This window comes from Hakea prostrata, chromosome 8 (genome assembly GCF_041222555.1).
Source record: "Hakea prostrata isolate BN-2017 chromosome 8, UWA_Hpros_2, whole genome shotgun sequence".
In the NCBI taxonomy this organism is placed as follows: Eukaryota; Viridiplantae; Streptophyta; class Magnoliopsida; order Proteales; family Proteaceae; genus Hakea; species Hakea prostrata.
The window spans coordinates 9,037,904-9,061,519 of record NC_142607.1 but is presented as its reverse complement, the minus strand read 5'-3'; the positions used below and the strand labels follow the sequence as shown (position 1 = coordinate 9,061,519).

Genomic DNA, 23,616 nt, shown 5'->3' with positions numbered 1-23,616 from the left:
TTTTATTAAGGTTGCATTTGTTTATTAGAATAAAGGTGGGGTGGGAAAATTCTTGAAAAAAGTATAGATTTCTTATTTTTCCCTTAAATTTCAAAATAGTAGATTGTTTGGTTGCTTGGGGTGATATGACAACCCAATTCTCCCATCCAAGTCATTCTAAAATCTCACATATTTGATGGGATTTTGTGGAAAAGTTGAAAAACGTATATAGTAGGACCCACCATTATCATTTTTTCACAAAATCCTTTTCTTTATATTACTTTCTTTTTCCCCACCCCATTATACATAGGACCCACAGGTTTTTTTTTTTTTTTTTTTCTTCTTCTTTTCCACTCTTGTTTTTCCCACCCCACCTTTGCAAACAAACGCAGCCTAATGAAGCCTGAGAGGAGAATTCTTCCATGGGAAATAGGGTTCGTATAATTCAGGATCTTGGTCGCGAGTTGTAACAATATATTGCTCAATTTGTTCTTCACGCTCAGCTGCATCAATGGAGGCTAAAGCTATTCATGATAGGCACCAAATTATCAAAGTGCATGAATCTGTGACAAATTAATTTCGATATGATCTTAGCTGAGTTGGAGTCGATGAAAACGGTTTTACATTAAAAAAGAAAGCACAGATCGGTTAAATTTAAACACGTTTTCTACAAGGAAAATAAAAATAAAAAATAAAAACAAAAACCAATAGAAATGCAAATTGGAAAGAAAATATAAAACATCTTTAATATTTGAAAAAACCTGACGTCATTGAATTCTTTTAGATTTTTTGGATCCAGTGAGTATAAATCATCGTTTTTTTAGAAACGAAGATGCAATTAAATAACCGCCAGAGGTTTTTTTTTTTTTTTTTTTTTTTCCTTTTTCCAAGAACTTTTTTCGAGTTGGATATTTTTGAAGTTAATATCACAAAATCATTATAATGTCCTCTAAAAGTCATATCATTCAAATGATAAAGAAATCATGACATATCTATGTTGTTGGGCACTCATTATAACAACTATTGCGTTCTTCAAATGTTTTTCTAAAAAGAATTAATTCCTAAATTTCATGAGATTGGAAAGCTATGAAGAACTTAAGTGCATAATACTAAGAGATTGAATCTTTATGTACAATAAAGTTAAGGAAATTCTATTAATCAATTATAGCATTAATAAGGTTATACATGGTTAAGAATCCTACAATGGAGCGATAGTAAGAGACACCATGATTAACAATGCTTTTCTAACCATTTCAAACAATTTGTTTGTGTTATTTTCTTTTAGCACAAAAATAAACAATTTGTTTGTATAGATATTAGAAGTGTCAGAACAAATCATGGGACTCAACACTAAAACAATAACTGGAGAAAATGTGGGTTCTTTCCATTCTCAAAAGTCAATGAAATATTGGATAAGATAGAAATTTATTTTTTAAAATATGATATTTTCTTAATACTGTAATGAAATATGGTATTTTTAATTTCGAGGAGTGGCTCAATTGGCAAAAGACTAATGCTTCCACAAGAATATTAGAGTTTGAATCCCTTCGGGATTAAGGGTGAAGTCCTGCCAATATTAATATTAGAAATTTTTATGTATGAGTCTTCTTAATGGACCATAAACTAATGTTGAGTCCCTTTAAGTTTTGGTGCAGTATATTACGTGGGTCCTAACAAGGCTAAGACGGTTAGCCATAATTAATATGTAGCTTACAAAAAATCTATATTGTGAATAGTTAAAGGATATTTTAGTCATAACACATTGTATTAAATAACCTAAGGGTATTTTGGTCCCTTTAGTTTGAAATTTGAATACACTTAACAGCGGTTAACTATGTTAGTTTGATTAGGACCCACACATAAAAAAATTAGAAATGAGACTCACAGTGTGTCTCCTATGCCTACCCTTCTCAAAATTTTTGTGGCCATAAAGCATCGGGAGAACACAAGGGAGTTGTAATTCGTCCCAGGAGACTTTAATTACTTCGACAAATTCCTCCATCACTGGTCTCCTAATCGCAATGTCAGCAAGGTAGTCCATCATTACTGTTGTTTGAAAGTATTTCATTCTTTGCAAATCCGGTTTCCATATATTGCCAATTCAATTCAGCTTAGTTCTACTTCTAGAGACATGCTAAATCCTCAAAATCCATGCAAAATTAGCAAAGTTTGTGGCAGGAATATTAGAATTGCTGCTCTTGTTACATTGCTTGATGACCCAACAAAATTATTGCTACTATTTGGAATATCAATCAGTCTCCTCCATGTTTTTTTGTTAGAATTGGTGAAAAGATAACATTGTTAATGTCAATCGTGTTGAATATGACATCTAATTTTACAATTTCAATAGGAACTTTGGACAGTAGATGTCATGGTGAATTAACATCTGCATTGAGTCCAAGCAGCTCCTTCCATCCATTGTCTAGTTTCGCAGAAATTTCTCTTTCAGGGTTTTCCTTTTGTGTTAAGGTGTATGTAATGTAAAAGAGGCCTGGAGTGTGGAGTTAAGCAACCTTTTTGGAAGCTATATTGCTTGCTGATTAAGTGGAAATTACAGAAAGAGGAAAGGAAGTAATGTTTTTACAGGTGTTCGACAATCTGCCTGAGAGAAGTATAAGTGCCTAACACTGCAACTATGGTCCCCAGTACCAAGATCCCAACAATAATCACCAACTCTATACTGAAGCTCCTTGAGGACTTGAAGATCTTGAGGTAGCAGATGCATGGCAGCAACATTGAGACAGCCACACTCAGAAATGCACCGATGAATGCCATTAGATATGCGAAAAATGGAACTGTAAGTGCTACGACGACATTACTGATCAATATTAATGTTCTAATAAGGAGGCTTATTGGCCTACTAGTTTGGAAAGGAAACATATCTTCAATCGCTGAAGCGACCGGGGTGATCATAATCGTATACTTAGTGAATGGATTGACTAATGTGGTGTAGATTGCTATCTTTGTGCTAAGCTTTCCAACAGGTAGGTTTAATGTCACTTGAGATCTCAAATCTTCTCCATACATCAAGTAACCCAGAACAGCCATTGATACATAGTTGAGGGTGCAAAGAATAAAGCAAATCATCAACATCTGTAAAGAGAAACTAGGACTTCATGTCTTGTAAGGACTCTAAGAACTAATCTGAAAGGGAAAATAGCAATATTCTTACCTTGGGGAACTGGCTTCTATCTTTCATAGAAGTACAGAAAGTAGGAAACACTGCATGACCGCAGTAACAGAAGGCATAGACGCTCATTGCAGTGGGCAATCCAGTCCAATTCAAAAGCTTTCCCTTTTCATGAAATCCAACACCATCCACTGAACCGGCCCAAGCAACACAAACCACAACAATGATAGAAGCCAAAACCCCACCAGCAGAGACATAGGCAAGTACACCCAAATTCCTTAACCATGTTGTGGGCAAGATTACAAGGGCAGCTATTAGAACAAAACCTTGCTTCCCACCAAGTTTCATGCCTCCAATTTGAAAACTCATGCTTGGAAACAACTTCTCTAAATTATCACCCTCCAATATCAAAAATTCCACAGCAACTAGATACAGCTCAAGGTACAGTAACAAGGCTATCATTACTCTTCCTTTGTAGCCAAAAGCAAGCTCACCTATATCAGTATAGGTTTTAACCAATTGGTGTGCATCCATACATCTTCTTAAAAGTAAACCTGTGTAGTTAAAAGCCACTGCTATAATAAAAAGGAAAACCAAACTCAACCATCCTCCTTCAGAAAGTGCATATGGGATTGATAGTGTCCCCACTCCTACAAATTAAAGAAACATTTCACTAGTAAAATCAAAGACAAACTCAGCAAGAAAGAGGCCAAGTTGGTTATGACTCAGTAGGAAGCAAGTGAGAAAGTGATATAAAAATTTAATAGAAGTCACATGGGTAAAGAGTAAGACAAGGACTTACAAAGATAAGCAATGACACATGAAAAAGGCAACATTTTCACAAGAAAACATCTGCAACCAGAGAAACACAGACCTGATATGGCGTTTACTCCATTGAAACAAGTTCTGAGGAAGGTGGTCCCTGATGGTGCTTGTTGGGCCTGGTGTCTGCTCTGGTTCTCCGAGGCCATGGTGGGAGAGCAGGGGATGTTTAAGAGCCCGGGGCCATCCCCACTGATGATACTTGAGGGTCCAAGTGTGGTTGGGTGGATATCCATTCAATTGAACATCAAAATTTTAAAAAAGAAAGCAAAGCAAAGCAGTTGAAAAGAAATCTCCTTTCTCCTAAGCCTAGTCTTTCTCAGAGCTCCCAATCCCTCTAATGATTTGCCCACTTTCTGATAAACCTTTTAATAGCTGTATGAGCTCCAACAATTGAGTCAAAAGGTCAGAACAAACTTGAGAACCCAGGGGAAGAAAAAGAAAGAAGAATTATGGAGAAAGCTGCAGTTGAACTTCCTGGGAGAAGTTTACATTTGTTCTTTCCAGCTGAACTGTTGCTGCATACTTAACATGCCATGTGGTGTTTACTCCTCTCTTCTCTCTCCCCTTCCCACATTGTCTGGTCCAGAAACTTTGCAATTAAAGCTTCTTGCTCCCCCTGCTTACTACACCCATTTTTGGCTGAATACATTAAATTTGCACACCAAACTTGGTCCCTCTTAACCACATTTTATCCTGTAGAAACAATTTTCCATCATCAATTAAGTGTCGGACCTAGCCTTGAAAGCCATATCTAGGCAGATCAACTCAATGGCTGTTCACCTAGGTAGGAGAGCTCAAGCCCTCTTCCACTCCTTTGCTCATGGATCTTTGTTTGTTCTCATCCTCAAGACTCGAATAATTTTCTTACTTACCAAAAAACAAGAGTGGGGGACTATCTTCAGCATAATAAGTTTTTTGTTTATAAGATCTTTAGAATAATAAATCACTGCTTACTAATTAGTGTATGGTCCTTACATCAGTACAGACCAATAAAAAGATGCTTTTGATAACAAAGATCAAGAAGCCACGTAGTAGAATTAGTCCAAATCATCATGCTTGCCACAGATGATGCCTTCCTAGATAGAGCATCCGCAACACAGTTTGCCGCAGCTATTGGAGTTTTTTTTTTTTTTTTTTTTTTTGGGGGGAGGTTACAAGTTTTATTTTTCTTAGTTTTGGCTTTCTTCTACCCTAAGGTTCATGGTGATTCCAGCTTTGTAAACTCCTTGTCCTTTGCTTGGCCCGTATTCAATTAATGAATCTTTGTTTAAAAAAATAAAATGTATTAAGGATATTGAAATTGTCAATCCCCACCCACCCTGTTTGGTCCATATAACTATTTTGGCTGAACACAGATAAATTTCCTAAATCAATCTTTCACTATTAAGGGGAATTTCTTTGTGGAAGAATATTCTTTCCTCCTAAACTGTAGAGAACTCCATTGATTCCTTGTTTGTCTGGTTCTTGCAGATGTTCATCTATTTATTTGCAAGTAAAGTTAAGGGAATTGAAATTGACACCCTCCCTCACCCCCTTCCAAAAAAACCAAAAATGAAAAAACATTTGTGTCAGATGTGGTGGTACACTCCCACACATAAATCATTATTCATTTCAATAATTTCTCCCTGCAGGGTTCAGGGATTTGCAGAATCTATGTGTGGTCGCGGTTGCAGCAGAGGGAGCTGCAATGGCGACAACCTGTTTAGGGTGAGGGTGGGGTTTGTGCATTACAATGTCGCGGTTGAAGGTTTAGATTATGTTGGACGAAGGTGGTCTTCAACCAATAGCTATACTCTCGCCGGAGATGGAGGTGATGGTGGTGGAGAGGACCACGGTTGGGTAATAAAATAAATGAAGTTTAAGCATTAATTAATATAGTTTAAAAAAGACATAATTTCTGTCAATAAACACTAATTAATATATAGTTTAAAAAAATATATTGTGAATCACAAAAGGGTTGTTTAATCATAACATATTTTGTTTAAACAATCAAAGGGTATTTTGGCCTTTCTTGGTTGAAATTTGAAAATACTTAACATCGTACTCTGGTTGGGACCTAAACATAATATATTGAAATAAACGGACCCAACATTAATTTATTGTTCACTAGGAGGACATATACGTAAAAAACTCTTTCTCTTACTAATGATGTGTGTTCAATTCCTGTACATTCCCTTTGTTTCCTCTGTAGCCATGGAGTTGAAAGTAATCAACTCTTATATATGTATATGACATACACTCTGTTAGGGATATAAGTGCATAAATACGAATGGAGAAGAATACAAGCAAAATATACAAAAGAAATTTAACGTAGTTTGACAAAATTTTACCTACGTCCACCAGAGAGAAAAGGAGATTTTACTATTTTAAAAACCTCACACTCACAAAGTACTACCCTTTGGTTGCCCCCAATCCCTATCCTCGAGATGGGCAAATCCGTTGAAGGAATTGATACATTTAGATTATTCCACAAAGACTATTTATAAGGAAACTTAAAACCGTAATCTCAATATAATTGTAATTTTATCCTAATACTAGTAAGTTCAATTACAAATACAACTAAAACATAGACTTACAAAATCTATTCAACATGTGGGTCTGTATTTTTCTTTTCTTCATATATTTGTACTTTTCTTTCTTCAATGAATGAAGTGCTGTTTTACCAAAAAAAAAAAATCTATTCAACATGCACTAAGCTCCATGTCAAGGCAATGGCTTTTGAATTTGGTTATTTGGCTTGTCACCATTCAAAATTTTTACTTTGATATAGTTCATAGGGAAGCTCTGTGAGTCCCTTATACTTACCCTATATTTACTCAGAGGTATCTTCTGATATCCCCAGCAAGCAAACTTTCACTTCTTTTTCTTCCATTTTAATTTTTTACTCCCTAAGTTGCCATAACCCACTCCATTTCCACTGCCCTTTTCTCCCGCAGCCTCTCCTGCATATTCTCCCTGCTTTCTTCTCTGCCACGAGCCACCCCTTGCAGCTCCTACCACCATTGGATGAATAGAACCCCTGAAGGTTGTCCATCATTAGCCACCCAATCATTGCCAGCATCCAGGTCCACTGCTACTGCTAATGCACATCTGAATATCTGATGACTAGCCTCCCATGTCAAGCAAGTGCTTGAAAACATTTGTCTGGGTTCTCAGGCTACAAGTTGTGCCTATTGTAGTAGGTAGATTACCGTATAAAATGAATCTTGCCATAGGAATGTTTTGAATCACAGCCAAGTACTGCCAATCATGGATGCAATTTAGGCCAGGATGAGCTGAGTTTAGGTATAAAAGTGGCTATACAGTTCTTGTCAACTGAGTTTCCAAGTGGGAATGTGGGATGAGATGGAGTGGCTTTGTGGGTGAGAAAGACTTTTCTTGGAAGGAATCAGACAGACACTTTGAGTATCTTAGTTTTGACTAAGTATAGGTTAGTACAAGGGAGTCATGTAGGGCATACCCAGTGTCTTGTTTGGTTTTCACCATTTTAGACCTGGTACCCTGGTTTTTTATATAAGTTGTTTCCAGATTTGAACCCACTATCATTTCACAATGGAGCAAAAATAATATTGTGTCAATGTCGCTCTCTTTGTTCTTGCATGATGTGCTGACTAATTTGTTGTGTGTTGTATTTAAATATTTGCTTCACTAAGTAGCTTGCTTTTGTCATAGCCACTACTTATAGTTGAAACATGTCTCTTCTATTTTGCACTATGAGTATTGTGTGGCTTGACTTACTTAAGAAGGGTTGTGTAGTCGTGGACAAGAAGCTTGGTGCAGGGGTCAATGCTTTCCAGGTCTGTTTCCACTGGAAAACAAGGTGCAGAGTTGCTTCTTTCTTATCAGAGATGATTATCTGTGGATGACTTTAGTTTTAGAAAATACATAGATCACTTACTCCCCTTGCCTGATAACATAAAAGGCAAATCCCACACTAGTGAGACCTTGAGTGGAACTCACCAAAAGGGTGGAGGTGGACATCTTGATGATGGTGGAAGATTCAATGGTGGGCATGATCACAGAAGATAAATTGAGAATAAAATTGGAGCAGGAAAAGCAGAGGGGTAAAAAATGGAGTGTATGGCTTCAACTCTTTCTATTATTCATCACCATCAAAAAATTTGTGTTGTTTTAAGCATATTTGGTTGGCTTGAATCACGTTTTGGAGCTTTCTACTCATCAATGAGTTGGTAAAACGAGGAACTGTTTGGTTATGTCACAAGTTTTCTTTAATATTGTTCGATATATAATCGAATCAGATAAATTAATCCAAATATGGTTACTAGTCTCTCTTTTTTTCCTGGGTAATCTGTCTGTGGATACTACAGAGGGTAAAATTTTTCCTGGGACAGGAATCTCATCATTTTTTTCTGTTTGCTTGCTTTTTTCTTTTCATCCGGATTGTTAAACTTGTTGGACCATCCAGAGATATGTATTGATTTGTCCCTATCGTTTGCAGCAAGAATGCCCTGTTGCCAGTTTATAGTACAGCACTAGCTCCAAAATTTCTCACATGTTTGTTGCAGATATAATCATTCAAGTTTTCACCATTCTCTTAATACCAGCAAGCCAAGGATTGCAAGAATACAAAGAAGATAATTCAAGAACAGAAGCAAAGAAGCCTCTCGTCCCTGCATATTTGTCTCTTAAAAGCTCTTAGGGTTGGACTGTAAAAAGATAAATGATGAGAAGACAATACTCATTAAATATTGTGAGTCACCAACCCAAACCTCAGTAAAGGAATATGCCCAGAATGATCTCATCACCAACATTACATTGCTCATCTACGTTGACCCATCAATGGATATTATACGAGGAGAATATCCACACAATCTTTATTGGAAAATCATTTTTAACTTTATGAGAGAAAAGCAGGTGATTTGATACCAGGATCAATTACAAGACATCAAAGATAAAAGTGTCCTCTACAATAGTTCTAGCCACCCAATCACCAATTACAAGTAGAGCAGCAAAAGAAAAGCTTTAGTTTTGATAATCACTCATAAGCTTAATGGCTTCTGTTTCTCTGGCAGTGGATGAAACACTAAGATTAGTCTTACACTTGGCACCGATGAATGGAAGTTCCCACGGGAGTTCTGATAATCACTCATAAGCTTCCCTTTGTGAAGAGGCAGAAGAAATAACCACTTAGGAGGAGAAACCATTGATAAACGGACACTAGTTATCTCTGTAAATGGGTCTAGTTCTGTGAACAACTGTTGGGTTGAAGGAGAGTCAGAAGATGTATAATGTCATTATCCCCTTTATTTGATGAAGGATCCAATGGTACATACACAACATGGCACAAGATGACTAAATTTTGAAAGTTCCAAGCAAGCAAAGGAACCAAGGGCGATTTTCACTCTTGTAGATTATGTTATTCCCACTCTGTTGGTTGTATTTGTGGGTTTTGTTGTCTAGCCATTTATTTAACATCTCTCTAGATCTTCCATTGCACTTGAAATTAATAGCTGGTTTTACATTTTCGATTAAGATGTTTTTACAGGTGTTCAACAATCTGCCTAAGAGAAGTATAAGTGCCTAACACTGCAACTATGGTCCCCAGTAGCAAGATCCCACAAATAATTACCAACTCTAAACTGAAGTTTCTTGAGGATTTGAAGATCTTGAGGTAGCAGATGCACGGCAGCAACATCGAGACAACCACACTCAAAAATGCACCAATGAATGCCATTAGGTACGCAAAAAATGGGACTGTCAGAGCTACGACGACATTACTGACCAATATAAATGTTCTAATAAGGAGGCTCATTGGTCTACTTGTTTGGAATGGGAACCAATCTTCAATAGCTGAAGCAATCGGGGTGATCATGATGGCATACTTAGTGAACGGATTGACTAATGTGGTGTAGATTGCTATCTTTGTGCTAAGCTTTCCAACAGGAAGGTTTAATGTCACTTGTGATTTCAAATCTTCTCCATACATCAAGTAACCCAGAACAGCCATTGATCCATAGTTGAGGGTGCAAAGAATAAAGCAAACCACCAACACCTGTAAGGAGAAACCAGGACTTCATGTCTGGTAAGGACTTGAGGATTAATTGGGAAGAGAAGATTGAAATGGTAGCATTCTTACCTTGGGGAACTTGCTTTTATCTTTCATGGAAGTGCATAATGTAGGAAAAACTGCATGACCACAGTAACAAAAGGCATATAAGCTGATTGCAGTGGGCAGTCCTGTTAAATTCAAAAGCTTTCCTCTTTCATGAAATCCAACACCATCCACTGAACCGGCCCAAGCAACACAGACCACAACAATGATAGAAGCCAAAACCCCACCAGCAGAGACATAGGCAAGTACACCCAAATTCCTTAACCATGTTGTGGGCAAGATGACAAGAGCAGCTATCATAACAAAACCTTGTTTCCCACCAAGTCTAAACCCTGCAGCTTGGAAACTCATGTTTGGAAACAGCTTCTCCAAATTATCACCCTCCAATATCAAAAATTCCACAGCAACTAGATACAGCTCAAGGTACATGAACATGGCTATCAGTACTCTTCCTTTGTAGCCAAAAGCAAGCTCACCTATATCAGTATAGGTTTTAACCACTCGGTGTGCATCCATACATCTTTTTAGAAGTAGACCTGTGTAGTTACAAGCCATTGCAATGATCAAAAGGAATAGCAGACTCAGCCACCCTCCTTCAGAAAGTGCATATGGGATTGATAGTATACCAACTCCTGCAAATCAAAGAAACAATTCACTAGTAAAATCAAAGACAAACTCGGCAACAGAGGGCCAACTCGGTTATAACTCAGTAGGAAGCAAGTCAGAAAATGATTAAAAAAAAATTAATAGAAGTCATATCGGCAAAGGAGTAAGACAGGGATTTATCACAAACATAAGCAATGATGACACAAAAAAGGCCAGAATTTCACAAGAAAACATCTTCAAACAGAGAAACACATACCTGATAAGGCATTGAGTCCATTGAAACAGGTTCTAAGGAAGGTGGTCCCTAATGGTGCTTGCAGGGTATGGTGGCTACTCTGGTTCTCCAAGGTTTCCTCCTTGTGGGCTTCCATTCTCGGCAATGAAGCTTCACAATGGCCATGGTGGGAGAGCAAGGGATTTTTAAGAGAGCCGAGGTCATCCCCACTCAAGATACTTTTTGGGGGTCCAAGCTTGGTTGGGTGGATATCCATTTAACGTTTCAAAAAAGAAGCAAAGAAAAGCAGTTGAAAAGAGATCTGCTTTCTCCTAAGCCTATTCTTTCTCAGAGATCACAATCCCTCTAGTGATTTGCCCACTTTTTGACAACCCTTTTGATTGCAATGCGAGCACCAATAACTGAACCCAAAAGAGTCAGAACGAACTTGAGAACCCAGGGAAAAAAGACGAAGAAAAAAAAAAAGCAAAATAATGAGGAGGAAGAAGAAGAAGAAGGAGAAAGGAGAAAGGAGAAAGGAGAAAGGAGAAAGCTGTATCTGAACTTCCTGCAAGAAGATTACATTTGTTCTTTCCAACTGAGCTGTTTTCCTTCATATTTAACATGTCATGTGGTGTTTACCTCTCTCTCTCATAATATCTGGTCAGAAAGAGTTCAGTTTTTTTTTGGGTAGAACAGAAAGAGTTCAGTTAAAATGCCTTTCTCCCTGCTTGGCCCGGGTAGGAAATTGTCCACACCCACTTTGGCTGATTACGTTAAAATTTCACAAAAACGTTGGTCCCTCTTCAACACATTTTAGCATCAGAAACGATTTTACATCATCATAGATTCATAGGAGTGTCGGACCAGGCTGGGAAAGCCATATCCAAGTAGATTCAACTGTTATCATAACACCTCCGGTGATATCACGGTACACTGTGTCGGCGATATATTGCTAGGGGCAACACGACTCCCCCAATGACACAAATTATACATAAAGAGGGCCAAATGTCGACATTTGGGCGATACATCGCCCAATTTACATATTTAATAAAGATTCATTCGGTTTTTCACCGATTTTTCGTTCAATTTTTGTCAAAGTGAGCAAACCCTGTGTTTGTCGGTAACAAAATGTGAAGCATGAACCATACTCAACATAATTGTATAATGAATTGTAAATTTTAGTACATCTATTCATTAGTTGTGCATTTGTGTTCTCTTTGCATATTTATATTAGTTTATATGAATTTTCCAAACTTCTAGTTGTGCCCGCATATAGCCAGACATGTGCCAATAAAAAACTTTAGATTAAGTGATGTTTCAGGCCAAATAATGTTCCCGAGTGTTTATTAGTATCAAATTAGATTACACAACAAAATTCAAGGCAAAATGACCCTAAACACCCTTCGAAACCAGGATCGAATTTTCATCAACACCCTACAAAAAATCACCGACATGTCAGCAATATGTCGCCGTGTCAGTGGTGTGAATTCTAGCTTTGTAAATTATGGGTCTTTTACTTGGCCTGCCTTCTATTGATGAATCTTTGTTCAAAAAAAACTAATGATGTTAAAATTGTCAAACATTGCTTCGCTCGTACATCATTCGGGTTGAACGCATGTAAATTGTACGATAAATCCTCTTCAATGACATCTAATCACTTAAAATCAATCTTTTACCATTAATAGAGAGTGTTAGGACCATCTCTAGAGTAGCATGTCAATATTTACTTGCATAGTCCTTGGATTAGTATGGTCCAACAAATCGATTCATAAAAGAATGACATAAATATCGATAATGATTTTTAAGAGGGATAAAGTTATAACTTTTAGCAAATTACATTTTCACCCCTAAATTTGTAAACTATTACATTTACACAGCAAAAATTTTACCATTTCAAACATCACCCCATGCTTAACAGCACAAGCTTCTCCAACCATGGAGGTGAATTCACCAACATCTAAGATCATTATTTAAATTACTATAAGAGATAGATCTATTTTTAATATAAGTAGTATTTAGCCTCTTATATAGAGATCGTAAAACTAAGAAAGTATTTGAGTTCGAACTTTTATCCTTCCAGACCTTCTCTCTCCTCTCTTTTCTTGCTATCCCTTGAGTTAAGGTTTAGAGTATTGGTATTGAGTATCGTATCGGTCAGGTGATTTTAAGAGACGTATCATCATGTATCGAGTATTGTATCGCTCTGACTAATGTATTTTAGTGTAATTCAATAGAGAGACGTATTGAGATATATCGTATCAATTGGGTCAAATATGGATATGTATCGGCTAGTATCGAATGGTATCGTGAAATACTTTAAACCTTGCCTTGAGTCTATAAATATCAGTACTTAAGCACGAGTGAAGTTTGATATTTTATTAGGTCAGAATTATTACATCATTCAGTCACTGAAGATGAATTCGTGCTTTGAATTCCTTTTCAATGGAAGCAATAATTGTGTTTTAGATTAAGTCCCTACTAGAAGGGGTCAACTTTATGTCACCCAAAAAATATAATTTATCTCCTTGAGACAAAGTAGTTCGAATCATGGATAAGGTTTTATCTTTTAATTGATGTGATTCATACAATACAATGGAGGACTCGATCAAGATCCATTGAACATTAAAAAGTAAAAATTGAATGTTATAATATAATAGAATATAACAAGAGTGACGTGTATACAAGGTTTAAAGTATCGGTGTCAAATATCATATCGGTCAGGTGATTTTAAGAGACGTAACATCTTGTATCGAGTATTGTATCACTCTAATTAATGTATTTTAGTGTAATTCAATGGAGAGACGTTTTGAGACATATCGTATCAATTGGGTCAAATATGGATACGTATCGGTTAGTATCGAATGGTATCGTGAAATACTTTAAACCTTGCGTGTATATATATATGATAAAAAGAAAATAAGGCCTGCATGCAACGAAGCACTTTGATAAGAACCTTATATGAAAATTTAATCATTCGGTTATGAAGATGACTTCTGATAAGGTGCAGCTTTGCTTTTGATGAATTGAATCAGTCTTGGCCCTCCATGAATCTAAATATGGTTTGAGTTGAGAATTTCTAACTCTATTGAGATTTCTGATCCTCACTTGTGGGGTTAGGATAGAAGGCTTCAAGCTAAACCTTACATCACCATCCAACTTTTTCTTCTTTTTCTTTTCCTTTGCATAATTTCAAGTTTAATCATATCAGATAAAAAATGGTACACCCTTTATATCTTTTCATTACACATTCAGGAGGAAGATCTATCTTTGAATCCTGTAAAAATAGACTATAGATGAGTCTCTTAAAATATATGTGAAAATAATGTTATCTTCCACCTGTGATAGTATTATTCTCTAGCTAGCTATAAAGACAAAAGATCCCAAAAAACTTACGTTACACTTGCATTTCTTTTCCATAGTTTGGGGAGGGGGGGATATGGAGTTCGGATCGTCTACCCCAACAGCTGTCGACCACGAATTACAGAGAGCCCATAGGGTTTGGATGATGGGATTTTTTAAAAAAATATTTTATTGTTTTTACTTGTGAGTTCCATATAATTTGTGGTTGTAACGTCGTCAGAGAAATGTTCTACACTTGGGAATATGGGTCTAACCCAAACCTAAAAATTGTTCAGAATTAGATCAATGTAACTTGATTCCAGACCAATTGGAGTTATATCCATTGTTCAATATGTCGTCGACAAGTCGCGAAATATCAGAGAAAATTCGGTGTATCGCTCAAGACCGATACGAAACCTACCTGCGATACGAAATATACCGGAAGTCGCCGGAATTTCGTCGACAAATCGACTGATTTCGTTGAATCGGCAAAATATCGCCGTTTCTCTGCATTTTCTAGTGGATTTTTTCACTTGTTCTGCTATTTCCGCTAACTCTGTTGTTGATTCTTTTGTGAAACTGAGATCAGAGGATTGAGAATAAGAATTGCCAAAAAAACAGAGGAAGCACTTCAAACCACACTCAAAGACTCAAAGACGAGCCATAAGTGACGTCCGTCACCGCTGCAACTTGCCACTGTTTCTCTGTCTTCCTCTCTCTGCAAAATCATCTCCAGCGAACAAACGAACCCCTTCTCTATCTCTTTCTGCCTCTATTTGCAAAAATCTCTTGCGATCAACAAATACAAACCTCTTTTAAGTCTCTACCTGAAATCGACTTTCTCTTTTTTGATGTTTAAGTTTCATCTGTTCATCAATGGTGATTGCAGAGAACCAGAAAAGTAAGGGCGTGACTCGTGAGAAATAAAAAGAGAGAGAGAAAAAGAAAGACAGAAGTCTTAAAGTGATGTGACATCTCAATTTTGGTGTTGGAGAGAAAAATCTGGAAGAATCATGTGTAGTTTTGGAAAAGTATTAAAATATTCATCGGGCTCGTTCCATGACGGGACCCATAATATTTGAATTTAATTCGTTTAAATGTCGGCGAAATATCGCCGACATTTAAGGGTTTCGGTGGTTTCGCTGACCACCGACACCCGAAATTAAATCGAATTTTCGAACCTTGGTTATATCTAACTTCTACCAAAAAAAAAAAAACAGAGTTATATCTAACTAAGAATTGATGTTGGATTAGGGTTTTGGAATATCCGCCAAAATTGACCTTACGGCTGCCAAGCTATGTTCAATAAAATATGATACATACAAGTAGTGGGCAAGATAGTGAAATAAAGAATCACTTTTTTTTCCACCAAAACACAATAATTAACAAATTTTTGAACAATTTCTTCTAAAGATGCCGAAAGCAACACAACAATGTGTTGCCTTGGCAATAGCATCAAGATTGAGATCCAAATAAAAAAAAGAGAAAAGAGGGAGTTAGATCCTATACAAATGCAAATTGCGTAGCAAAACTTTTGTAGTGTTTGAGTCAAAATTTTCTTTGACGCAGAAGAATCTTCCCTTTCTTTTAAAGCCTTTATTCCATGGAGTTGAAACCTAACCTTTACGAACCATCAAATCACCACATTATAAATGATAGATAATGATATCCTTTGAAGCAAGAGTTCGCTGATTTCCTGGGAGTCATGTCAGAGAAAAAAAGCACTTCACGTGATAATCTTCTTCAACTCCAAAGTTGGAAGATGAAGAGCAACTCTAATTATAAAAGCTATTAAAACTTCTTCAGTAGAAGTTTGTGTTTCCTCACATTTGTGTAGTATTGGATTCGGGCTGCACTGTGCATAGTAGAGAGATGTACACAGCAAATGATTTTTTCCCACTAGATTCATATCCTCTATAATTCTCTTTCCTGTAATATCCCTCTAAGATTGTGACATCTCACATCTGATATCTAACTATCCTAGAGTCACAATTAGATGCTTAATTCAAATGAAATCTGAAAAAATTCATAAAATCTCTCTTTATTTTCTAGTCTCTTCTCTCCCCTTATGGGGATTTTCTAGTCTCTATCTGGGTAATCTTTATTTTTGCGTCTCCATGTAGTTCTCTATTTTAGGGATTTTTTCAATTTTAGGGAGAGACGAAAAATCATGAGAGATTTTAGGGTTTTTTTTTCTGATTTCGCGAGTTGAGGAAAATAGAATTGCGTCGAGATTTAGAAATTCATAAGAGAATTTTAGGGCCTGTTTGGTTACATAATCCAGAGATTTGAAATCTCTGGATTCATGAATGCGAGATTTATACCTGTTTGGTTGTGAAAATCTCTAGATTCAGAAATCTAGAGATTCATCTTTTTACACTAAAAATGTGAATCTGTAGATTCAACCCTACTATAAAAACACTAAACATTTGCACATTCACAAAAATCACTAATAAACCCATAGATTTCACTCCACATATTCGGTTAACCAAACAGTTAATTTTATAAATTATGACTTCATAGATTTTGAAATTTTCAAATTCATGTAATCAAACAGGCCCATAGGAATTTTTCAAATTTCATTTACAATTAGGCATCTAATCATGATTGTAGGATAAGTAGATGCTACCTGTCACAATCGTAGAAGGACGCATGACTAGCCGCTCTGCAACTCCTCCATCAGCCGCTCTGCAACTCCATCAGATCGAGACGTTTGAGGCGGAGAGACTCGCCTGAGTAGTCTCTCCGCCTCCCCTGTTCCCCTTCCGTTTCCCGTTCTCTCTCTTTCCCTTCTGTTTCTCTCTCCCGTTTTCTCTCTCCCGCCCTCTCTGTTTCTCCTTCCCGTTTCTCTCTCCCGCTCTCTCTGTTTTTCTCTCCCGTTTTCTCTCTCCTGCCCTCTCTGTTTCTCTCTCCCATTTTCTCTCTCCCGTTTTCCCTCTCTGTTTCTCTCTCCCGATCTCTCTGTTTTCTCTCCTGTTTCTTTCTTCTCTCTTTTTTCTCTCCCGCCCTCTCTCGTTTCTCTCTCCCGGGCTCCTGCTCCTCTTTCCGTCTCCGCCTCCCTCTTTCCCGCCTCCGTTTCGCTTTCTCCGTTTCCGGATCTGGGTTTCCCCTTAGATATGTGGTTGCGGCGCTTTGTTTTTGTTTCTTGTTTTTATTATTTTTTTTTTTTTTTTTTCATCCGGCTCCTTTGGTTCGGCTTACGCGTTTCTGGTGCACACCGCCGGGCGTTTTTTTTGGTGCACCGCGGACAACTCCAACTTTGGGTCAGTTGTTCCGTCGGCTTGACTGGCTGCGGGGGGGGGGGGGGGGGGGGGGCCTCCCCCCCCCCCCCCTCTCCTCCCCCCCCCCCCCCCGGCGTGTTTTTTTTTTTCGTTGCCGCGGTTTTTTTTTTTTTTCTTGGTGTTTTTGTTTTTCCCCCCCCGTGTGGTGGGGTTTCCGCCCCCCTTTTGCGTGAAGTCGGGTTTTATTTAATGTTGACTTTGAAGTTTGACCGTGATTTCGGTTTTTCTATCTTTGAATCTTAGGAAGATGTCTTTGTGAGCCATCTCGTGAGATATGGTGTTTGACCCAAAACCCATGGATATTGATGATGGTGTTTCCTTATGGAAACCTTATTTGATTTGGTGTTGAACTATTTATTTGTGAAGAGAACTTGGTTGATGGACCTAGCTTAGTTGGACCTGGTTTGAAGACTTCCCTCCATACTAGGTAAGTAGTATGATGTGTTGAAAGCCCATCCAAAATATTGAAGTTTAGTCCATTAAATCCCTATTTTTGAATAAGTTTGTCCGGCGGTGGCATTTTGGTAATATCTGTTTTGAAGGTTTTCAAAGCTTTATTTCTTTTAATTTCGTGGTAAACTATTCCCACCATGTTTCTAAACCTCTAGATAGTGTGGGATCGACCTTTGAACTTCCTCTTTGGCAACCAATCAACCAACGGGGTCGGTTTGGTCGGTTTGGTGAAACCCTAGTAACTCTTGAACTCTTTGTGCTATTTAAAGGGGGAACTCCATGTGTTTCACTCTCAATCTGTTTCTAAGCCTTGGGAGCGTGGGAGATTCCTTACCTCTCCTTCGGCCAAGAAAGATCCTCAAGCATCTCTTGATTTCTTCATCGGTTTCTCTTCTTGTTGGTATTCAATTCGCTTCTTCTTTAATTCATTCTTTCTTCTCTACTTCTGTTTTCTGATCATGAGAAGGGTGTTACACTACTGTAATGACCTCTTCTTTAATTCTTTTAACCCTAGACTGAATCCCCAATTCACTCTATGATCTTGAAGCCATATGGCGATGATCCTTGATTTTGATTCCACCAAAGCTCTTAATGATACTTTCCCTAATTTCCTACCTATCTTTATTATTGTGGGGAAGGTCTCATATTATTACCATGACCTTCCCTTGTGTCCTCATGATTGAGGAGTTGATCCTTGTTTTTCTTTGGAACAATTGGCAACCCTTTTATTTTCTATTAATTCATTGGACTCTCCCCAAAACCTTTCTTGATTGTAAATTCTGTGCCCTAAGGGTGAATCTTTATTCTCCCTAGTCTTTTCGTGGGATACACGGATTCTTGTTAGTAAATCCCTAATTGTATGATTTGAATTTGTTTCCCTTCACTTTAATTGAGAACCTTATTTTCTCTCATTAGTAGACCCTTCCTAATTCCATCCTTTATTTTGAAATACTAATGAGATTTTCCTTTATCTATCTTGGGTTGTTTTTGTGAGAATTAATTATGGGTAACTCTCATGAGAGGTAACCAACTCTTATGAGAGGTAACCATATATGAAACCCTATTGTTCTTTTATCTGTTGGAAACTCCCCAACACCTTTTTCAGATTGTGCATTCGTTGTTTCTCTTTCCCTTGGGTGATATTTGTGTTAACCTAAACTTGATCACTATATTTTATTCATGATCCATGTTTAACCTAATTAGGATTTCTAATTATTCTTTCTTCGTTCTTGTTCTTGTTTGAGATCAGGAAGAAGATGATGCATTCTTGCAACCATCTATTCCATGATCTCATTCTATTCTTTGAGATCTATGATCATCATCATGATCTTAACCCTAGCCAAATAAATTCCTTGAAACCCTAACCCTTGAATGATCTTTCGAAACCTCTTGTAACCTTCCATGTGAGGGAAACCTCATGGGTAATGTTTCTGTTAACATAAACTAGATTTCCTATGATTTCTTGCTATTTTCTTGATAACAATCATTCCCTCTCTTTCCGTGATCATAACCTTTTCATGAGCCATATGTTATGATGAAACCCTAACCTCTTTGTTACAAACCTATTATGATTGATTTTTCGGACTATGATCTCCCCCATGTCTTCATTTGGGTTTGGTTGTACTTGGTCTTCAACCCCATGAGCAAAGCACCCTTGTATGACAAATTTCATGGGGGCGGTTACTAGTGGCGGTCGCTTAACCTAGCGAGCCCAGCGACCGCCCGGTCTGTTTCGGGGATTTTGCCCTATTTTGCCCCGGACTTCTATAAAAGGCAACCTCCGTCTCATTAACGATTAATTTATTCGTTATTTCTTATTTGGGAGTTAAGACGGCTGCGGGGAAGATCCGAAAGAGTCTGCGGAATCGACGGTGGTTTGGAGGATCGGTTCTCTTCTTCTCGCTTTCGGTGTGAGGTATTGAACTAACCCTTCGTTCTCTACTCTCTTATCTCCGTTAGTTCGATTTTACCCTTTTTCCCTCGTCACCGTGATTACCCCTTGGTTATTCTTTACCTTTTTTTTTATGTGCGTGAGATGGAATAACCATAAACGAACCACGCTCGTGAGATGGAAAATCCAATAAAGGAGAGGGTTAGGGATAATCCACCGATGATAGGGGATTGCTTTCTCTTACCCTTTTGTCTTTGGGAGTGTTTAATTTGAGACTTAGGATGAGATTACTCGAAAACCGGATTGAAATCGAGTAATCGAAGCCCGGTTTCGATTGAAGCTCATTGTTTTGGGACGGTCACTAGTGGCGTCGCTAACCTAAGCGACCGGCACAGCGCCGGCTGGTCATGACCAAATAGATTTCGGTTTTGATTCAATTTGGTTTATGTGACTTATACATTCTTGTAACCCTATGCCTAGGTGTTCTCTGCTTCAAATAAAAGTCTTATAATAGTTTTTGGATTGCAAGTTAGAGGACTTCTACTAAATTACGGTGTAAGGACATGCATTCTTATTTATATGCAATTACATATACATGATGATTCATTGTTCTATTTACTATTCTTTGATCATGTAACTTGCTGTAATTGTATAAAGCATGTGAATCTTATTGTATACTTGCTGTTAGTGGTGTTCTTTGATGTACTTCATCTTTTATGATATTGCACAACTATTCATGGTATGACAAAGAGTGATTGTAGTGTAGTTGTGATGGAAGGGGTATTCCTTTGGGATATCTTGGCTTGGGATATCGAAGGTCTGGAATGGGACACATGCTCGCTGATGTCTCCAGCACTATCATGATTACTTGATGACATACTTAGGGAGTCTAGAATTGCATGGCTAGGTACCCCACATGCTATTACCCTTTCGGCGGGGGAATTGGCCGGGTGACCCGTGACATGGTGACGTGACTATGTTTCATCCAACCGGTAACCGGTCCGTGCGGAGACTCGGTGGTCCACTATTGGTCATGTAATGGTAGGGTTGCATATGTTAGGGTTGGGCTCATGGACGTCCAAGGTGCGGACCGGGTGTCGCGGGAGTCATGAGAGCATCCGCCCCAATAATATGTGGATGACCATAGGGTTAAGGAGTGGAGTCCAACGGGTAGCCGTCCGTGAGGATTCTCACTCCTAGGTTGCGAAGGATCCGAACCGGTTGGTTGGTGCCATAGGGGAAGTATCTGGACTTCATATAGTATGTTACCATTATGACCTTGCATTGGATTAGAAACCCCGACATGCGCCGGTACTCATTGCCAATGGTCGTGGTGAGAGAGTGTTGACTTAACCCCCACCACGGTTTTGAGAGCCGTGTGTGGACTTACCCCTTTGCCCGGATCCCTCGGGTAACCGGTCCTTGCCGGATCGAGTGATGAGACTTACCCAAAGGAGGGCTGGTGTATATCTTAAAGCATGTCGCTATAGAGACTTGCATAGTTAGATCTTAGTAGCATTCATATTTCGCATATCATCCATATCATTTCATATGTGCATTCGTGGATTGTGTTGACATATATATGAGATTGCTTGTTCCTTACCGAGTTCGTTGGAACTCATTCCTTTCATTGTATGTATTATATAACGTACGATGGTTGCACAACGTCGGTTGGAGATGATTCGTATGAAAGAGCCTTCTCGTTTGAGCCGTGTGGCCGACGTGATACATGAACTGCGAGCATGAAGCCTCCGAAGATGAAGATTACCTAGTTTTTTATTTTGCTTCCGCTGAACTCTATATTACATTTGATTCTTGATTCTTTCCTTTGATTATTTCTTGGATATTCATCGGAGTATTTGGACTCCTGTAACCTGTTTATTAATTATTGCACTATTCTTGCTCTTGATTATCCGTATTTGTATTTATTATTATTGATAGACTAAAACCATGGATCCTGTGACGGTTCACATCCGCGGGTTGTCGGGCGGTTCTGCCGGGGTGTGAATCTCCCCCTATGTGGGTGTTTGTTCTAAGGGTATTATGGACGCGATCCATTTTGGGCTTGACCCAACCCTTATCCTGGCTGGCCCTGTCCATTGCATGTGCGCCAGTTTGGTCATATGCCGCTCCTTGGTTCGTTTCGACCTTTGTGTACTCATGCAGTTTGTACTTTTTTTAATTATTTAAAAGAAGTGCTGTTGACCAAAAAAAAACAATCGTAGAAGGAAACTACAAGGAATTGTAAAGGATATAAATCCATGAGTGCTGACAAAATGAATTTGAGATAGAACCCTTGTGGGCCCCACGTGAACCTCTTCATATTATGTGATGCAAAACACTTCTATCTTCAATGATGTAAAATGAATACAATGGAGACTTATAGATAATATTATTTTCTTTTTTGGGTAAAAACTTATATAGAGAAATTACAACTAATGGGGGCTCAAACTGTAATTTTACTAGTGGATGGATGAACTTAATCGAGCAGGTAAGGGGGAAAATTATCAGGTCCATTTCCTAATAAGGAAATTGACCATTTCCTAATAAGGAAATTGACCATCTATTTTTTTGCAGATGTGTGTCAAGTATCCTAGCATCACTTCAAATGGTGAAAATCTATTTACAAGTCACGTTAGTCAGTTGATTGATGTGACCTGTAAATGGATTTCCACCATTTGATGTGATTCTAAGACACTTGTCACACATCTACAAAAAAATAAACGGTCCATTTTCATGTAAGAAATGAACCTGATATTGATCCGGGTAAGGGAGGTCCCAAATGATCATTGACCATACATACAAGTAGATTGGGAGAGAAGCATTCTTTTTCGGTTTGGCGGTTCTCTCTCTATCCCTTTGGTGCAAAATTTGTGGACGTAATCAGAACCAGAAAAGTAAGCTTGTCTTTTTTGCATGGCTGAATATACAGGAGCAAGCATTGGGGAAATAGACATTAGCATAAATTAAACACATGACAAATAAATTTGTTCGATCCACCAACCAAAGACAAAGTGAGATCAGATGTTGCAGACGATCAGGGAACAAGCTATGTGAGAGGTCTATTCAATGAATCCCCTTCCACCAAGTTGCCCAGATTTGCCTGATGAACCAAATGTGCTTGATTTGTTGTTCGTTTCCTCTTCTAGTTGATGATGTTTTAGATTAGGATTGCGATTGGATAAAGATAAGCAGAGGGTAGGAGTGACAAAGATCGGTCTGAAACCACCGAGCCCAAATACGGATCATTAGAAAAATTATAATTTTAGATCGATCCTCATTTCACGTGGTTTGGATTCGGATTAACTAATGGTTTAGATTTGAATTTGATTAATTTAGAGACCGTTACTAACTTGTTATCAAATTATTATATTTTATTTTAAATTAAAATGTATATCTTGTCTTCGATCTTATCAATTGGGCTTAAGATACAAACAAAGAGATCTTTTAACTTTTTGGATATATGTCACTTGCCTCCCTTATAATAAGACCAAATAGTACTTGGTCTCTCTTAGTTGGATAACATCACTTACTTTTCCTTTCATCTACCAAAATTATCAAATGTCTTTTTTTTTTCTTTTATCAATTTTTTTCAGTTAATTTTTTTTCTAAAATCCCAAATTACCCTAAATTAAAAAGATATTTTAGTTTAAATTTCAAACTACCCCCAAGTGGACTAAAGCTGACTCTCTATGTGCATTGTGTTGTCGAAGCAGCAAATCAACTTGGCATTCATTTGTTGATTGTCCTTGGTCTCAGTGGATTTGGGCCTCAGGACCATTAGGGTTAAGAGAGGAAAATATAACCCAACAGGAACTCCTG

At 37.9% G+C, this 23,616-nt stretch overlaps 2 protein-coding genes across 2 annotated transcripts; both read right to left on the bottom strand.

Annotated features, from left to right (window-relative positions):
* Window positions 1-2,474: 2,474 nt before the first annotated feature.
* On the bottom strand, window positions 2,475-4,477 carry LOC149006709 (amino acid transporter AVT1I-like). Its single transcript, XM_089166175.1, has 3 exons — window positions 3,984-4,477; window positions 3,152-3,759; window positions 2,475-3,072 (listed from the first exon to the last, which is right to left on the bottom strand). The coding sequence occupies exons 1-3, from the start codon at window positions 4,165-4,167 to the stop codon at window positions 2,560-2,562; spliced, it is 1,305 nt and encodes a 434-aa protein (XP_089022301.1). The 5' UTR covers window positions 4,168-4,477; the 3' UTR covers window positions 2,475-2,559.
* Window positions 4,478-8,024: 3,547 nt separating this feature from the next.
* LOC149006708 (amino acid transporter AVT1I-like) lies at window positions 8,025-11,397 on the bottom strand. The gene is made up of 3 exons (XM_089166966.1): window positions 10,870-11,397; window positions 10,032-10,639; window positions 8,025-9,947 (listed from the first exon to the last, which is right to left on the bottom strand). The coding sequence occupies exons 1-3, from the start codon at window positions 11,102-11,104 to the stop codon at window positions 9,435-9,437; spliced, it is 1,356 nt and encodes a 451-aa protein (XP_089023092.1). The 5' UTR covers window positions 11,105-11,397; the 3' UTR covers window positions 8,025-9,434.
* Between the last annotated feature and the right edge of the window lie 12,219 nt (window positions 11,398-23,616).